At 65.9% G+C, this 4,634-nt stretch overlaps 1 protein-coding gene across 9 annotated transcripts in view; it reads right to left on the bottom strand.

Annotated features, from left to right (window-relative positions):
• Positions 1-4,634, bottom strand: part of EXOC7 (exocyst complex component 7) — a 70,390-nt gene that overhangs the window by 2,394 nt on the left and 63,362 nt on the right. For 3 of the 9 annotated variants that reach the window (XM_005884233.2, XM_014531792.1, XM_005884238.2), the window contains 6 exons: positions 2,909-3,054; positions 2,536-2,688; positions 2,289-2,387; positions 1,959-2,021; positions 1,601-1,667; positions 98-163 (listed from right to left, as the gene is read on the bottom strand). In XM_005884233.2, coding sequence (XP_005884295.2) covers positions 98-163; positions 1,601-1,667; positions 1,959-2,021; positions 2,289-2,387; positions 2,536-2,688; positions 2,909-3,054 — 594 coding nt within the window. Of the gene's footprint in view, positions 1-97; positions 164-864; positions 904-1,600; positions 1,668-1,958; positions 2,022-2,288; positions 2,388-2,535; positions 2,689-2,908; positions 3,055-3,954; positions 4,024-4,634 lie in introns of all 9 variants that reach the window. The other 6 variants (XM_005884232.2, XM_005884235.2, XM_005884231.2 and 3 more) reach the window with 3 other exon arrangements.

Below are 4,634 nucleotides of genomic sequence, written 5' to 3'. Positions count from 1 at the left end.
GGGGGGGGGGGGGGGGGAGATGGGAACAGCAGGGGAGCACAAAAAGGAGGCGGAGCTGAGCAGGGATGGGGCGGGGCTGCTGCCGCTGCAGACTCACAGATGTAGGTGCTCAGGAGGCGCCTGCTGAACTCGGAGCTGTAGCTGGTGGCTGAGGAGCTGGTCTCTGAGAGAGAGAAGTCCTGCTATGGCCGCAGCGGCAGCCTGGACCCTTTCTGGCCTCCCCTCAGCCCCAGGGGCAGCAGAGGGCAGGTGGGGAGGGGCCTCTGCGCCTTCCTTCCCCTGGCTGCTGGGACAGAGGGAGCTGGGGGCAGAGCTGGTGTCCGTGGGCTCAGCTCCCGCCCGCTGCATGGAGCGCTGCCTCGGACTCTTTCTGGAGCCCAGGGCCAGCTCCTCTGTGGTGCCAGGGTGGCCCATGGTCAGCAGGAAGGCTGGCAGGACCTCCAACGCCCGCCCCCTGCTGGTGGCATCCAGGCCCACCTATCCCATCTGTCAGGATGGGAGTCAGAATGGGCTCCATGGCCTCCCCCTTCCCCACGTCCCACCTCCTCTACGGTGCGCTGCTGTACAGAGGGGACCTGCCTACACAGAGCGAGGGCCAAGGTGGGGCGAGGGCGGGCAGGCAGGAGCTGGCTGGGCTGGAGGGAGTCCCAGGTGCTGGGGACAGCAGGACGCTGCCTGGGTAACCTCAGAGACGGAAAGTGGCCATGAGGGAGCTGTGAGAGCGGGAAGCACCTGAAGGGACCATGTACCCTCTGACCCCTACTCCCCAACAGGTCCTGAGTCTGTCAGGGGCCTCTGTCCCCAGGGAACCTCACTCCCGGGGCTTCAAGAGGGAGGATGGGGCTGCAGAGCCCTGCCGCTTACCTCGGGGGTCTAAAGGAATATTGTATGTGTCCCCAAGAACTACGGAGTGAAAAGCAGTGCGACAGGGGAAGGAGGGAGACAAAGACGGGAGAAAGATGCAAAGTGCAAAAACAGGTTAGAAACAGCTGTGTCCTCCCATCAAGCAGACCGCTCCCCACGACGGCCAGGACAGACAGCAGGACACACCCAAGCCAGACCCGCAGGGACCAGGGAGCACGCAGGAAAGTGGAGGCCCGAGAGCCACAGGCCGAGGCTGCCCTGGCTCTGTGCCCGCTGATGGGGGAGCGGGGGTCCGGGGCCCAGACATGCCGGGCTGGGTCTCAGTGCTTGCAACGGCTGGAAAGGCGTGTACCCTCCTGTGCCAACCTCAGGAAGATACCAGGCTGCCCCCGAGATGCCAGCCTCCCAGTGTCCACTGTGTGAGACTCATGGGGGGGACAGGCGAGCACAGAGAAGGGGGAGGAATCTGGACGGAGGGCCGGCAGGAAGAGTGCCCTCCAGAGGGAGCCTAGGGGCAGAGGTCCGGTGGGAAAGGCAGTCAAACCCGCTCTCCTGACGCTCAGCCCTGAGGGCCCGGCTCAGGGTCCTGCCATAGGCCACGTCTCCACCCCACTGCACAGGCTGGAGTTGATCCCACCAGAGGCGGCAGTGCCGCTGGGGGCCTAACCCCACATCTCCAGGCAAGAGGGAGGAGGGGGGCATGGAGCTGGGGGCCCCGCTGGGAGGGGCCAAGTACCTTGGGAGGCCAGCATGGCACCTGCCGTCTCCTGGAAGTCCAGCAGCTGCTGCAGGAAAAGGATGGCCTGTGTGGGGAAGGGGCCAGGAAGGTCAAGGCAGGACAGAGGCCAGGTCCCGCCCACCGCACACCCGGTGTGACAGGGCACGTCCAGGGCCCGGGGCTGCCGAGTGAAAACGGTGGCTGCAAACTCTGATCCCACTTTGGGTTCGGGCTTCGAGGGCAGGCCAGGTCTGCTGAGGGTGCTCAGCACTTCGAGGTTCTGGTGAGGCCCCCCCCGCCCGCCCCGGGTCCCAGGCAGCACCTACATTGCTGGTGCTGGTGCCCCCTCACCCCCCGGGTCCCGGGCAGCACGTACGTTGCTGGTGAGCTCGTGCACGGTGCCGTCCTTGGGCATGTTGTACTCCTTGTCCGGGTCATTCTGTGGAAACAGCCACTCCCTGGAAGAGCTCCCAAGGAGGCCCCACCTCACCCAAGCCCCTCAGCCTGCTCCTGGCGCCACCTCTTGGCAGACAGGTGTCAGGACACCCTTAAGGCACAAAGGGGAGCAAGATGCACATGCCAGAAAACGGGGTGGGGGGGAGCCCCCAGAGAGGGAGGCAATGGGTGCTGACAGGAGTCATCCCTCCGGCAGACCCTACCCCCTGCCCACAGCCAGGTGGCCCTGCAGTGGGAGGAGGGAGATCACCTTGATGTTGTCCGCGAAGTCCTCCAGCGCTTTGGCACCAACGGTCTCCATGGAGGTGATGAGGCTGGGCAGCTTGTTCTTGGTGCTGGCGGCTGTCCCCTGAGCGGCACAGAGCGGCACAGCTGCCACTGTCCCCGCCGCCGGCAGGCGTGCAGCCCCTTCCTTCCAGCTGCTCCCCTGCCCTCCCCCAGGGGATGCCTCTGTCACCCTCCTCCCCACGCCCCCAAGCGCCCCGCCGACCACGTACCTGGAGCACCTGGTCGAACTCGGGCTTGGTCTGCTTGAGGTGCCGCAGGATGGGGAAGATGGCGAGCACTGCCGAGAAGTCGTGTCTAACGATGGCCTTCCGGGCAGCGGACACGATGTTCTCCCCCTCGAGCATCAGCCCCTCCAGTGCATCCTGAGGGTGAGGACACGGCTTAGGGGGCCAGAGGCGAGAGCTGGCTCCCAGGGGTGGTGAGGGCGCCCGGAGGGGTGAGGGGAGGCAGCGCGCTTCTGATGGGAGGTGCCGACCAGACACACCGCCAGGACAGATGCCCAGGACGCGGGGAGGCTACAGACCACAGGCACGGCCCGCTGCGGTGACAGCTCTGTAAGCCCTGGCCCGGGCGGGGCAGCACCTGGATCAGGGAGTCGAAGGTCTTCTTCTGATGGTGCTCGGGGATGACCTCCACCAGCAGCTGGTACTCGCTCTGCGCCAGCTTGACGAAGGCGCTGACGCAGTGGATGTAGGCGTCGGTCTCCACGTCCAGCATGTCGTCTCTCCCTGCGGGACAGCGGTGCGCTGAGCTGCTGGGCTGGAAACAGCCCTCTCCCTGCTGCGGGGTCCAGACTGGCCGCAGACGGGGAGGAGGGAGACTGTGCGGGCAGAGAGCTGAGGATGCCAGCAGGCCCCATGGGCTGAAGGGGAAATGGCTGGGTCCAGCCTTTGTCCTGGCTTCACTCTGAGCTCTGCCACGGGCGGGATTTATGGCCCAGAGTGCCAGGTGCGGGAGGTGTGGGCGACAGATAAAAGGGGAAGAGGAGGATCCCTAAATGGACTCCCTGGAGAGGGCATGGCCCCAGGATTGAGGAGTCCGGATTGTACGGAAAGAGGGCAGCTGGGGGGCAGGCGGCAGTGTCCACCAAGGAGACAGCCATCTCAGAAAACGCTGGGCCTACGAGGGCGGTGGCCAGCCCAGCCAGGCTTCCGGAACCTGTAGGAAGGCCCTGGGCGCCGGCCTATGAGGCCAGCTGGCCCGGGGTTAAAGTTTAAGAGGCAGCGTGAGCCCCAGAGAGGGAGGGCTCCTTGGCTATCAGCTGCCCCAGGAGGAGACTGGATCCCACTGCTGGAGGCTAGGGCAGGGGACCTAGTGCTATGCGCCCAGGGACGGGCTCCCGGGAGTCGGAGCTGTTGGTGAAGCCGGTGTCGGGCTCCCTGCCCTCCAGGGAGCACCTCCCCTCTCTGCCTGCCGTCCAAGGAGCAGCCACGTCTCCCCTTAGCCCGGGCCCCGAGAGCCGGGTGCACACTCCCAGCTGGAGGGCGGCAAGGAGACCTCGTGCCCGAAGGAGAGCGAGATGGAAGGAGAGAGCGACAGGTCTGGCCCATCCTCTGGGCCCTCTGGTGGCTGCTGGGAAGGCAGCGGCGGCTGCCCGCGGGCTGGGCTGGGCTGGGCTGCGTACTCACCGGCCAGCGGCCCGTGCTTGTCGTTCAGGGCCTCGGACAGGTGCTTAACTCGGAAATCATGCTGGTGACCTAGCGAGACGTCAGCCGCACAAACACAAGCAGCGTTTATCCAGGGGCCGGGCGGGCTGGCCCTCGGGGACCGGGAAGAAGCCCTCGATCTCCGGGAGGGTGTGAGGGGGGTGTTGGGGAGGGGCATTGGAGGGGCTCTGAGCCCCTCCTCTGCCACGGGCCACCCTGGGAACAGCCGTTTCAAGCCTGACTTGCAGCGCCAGGACCATCCCTGGGAGCTGGTTTCCCCAAGCCCGGAGGCCAAGAGAAAGCCGCGAGGCCAAGAAGAGTTGAGGGGCTTCTGGCAGCCGTGGAGCGGCTGATGCCTGGCCCCGGGGGGTGATCTTGCCGGACATGGGGAGACCCAGTTAGAGAATTGTCACTGCGAGGGACTGGGGGTTTCAAGCCTGACTTGCAGCGCCAGGACCATCCCTGGGAGCTGGTTTCCCCAAGCCCGGAGGCCAAGAGAAAGCCGCGAGGCCAAGAAGAGTTGAGGGGCTTCTGGCAGCCGTGGAGCGGCTGATGCCTGGCCCCGGGGGGTGATCTTGCCGGACATGGGGAGACCCAGTTAGAGAATTGTCACTGCGAGGGACTGGGGACAGCCTCCTTCTTGTCCCCAGCTATTCTTAGGG

The sequence above is a fragment of the Myotis brandtii genome, unplaced genomic scaffold, assembly GCF_000412655.1.
Source record: "Myotis brandtii unplaced genomic scaffold, ASM41265v1 scaffold825, whole genome shotgun sequence".
NCBI classification, from domain to species: Eukaryota; Metazoa; Chordata; class Mammalia; order Chiroptera; family Vespertilionidae; genus Myotis; species Myotis brandtii.
The sequence above is the reverse complement of the archived record's forward strand: the minus strand, read 5'-3'. Positions and strand labels throughout refer to the sequence as shown.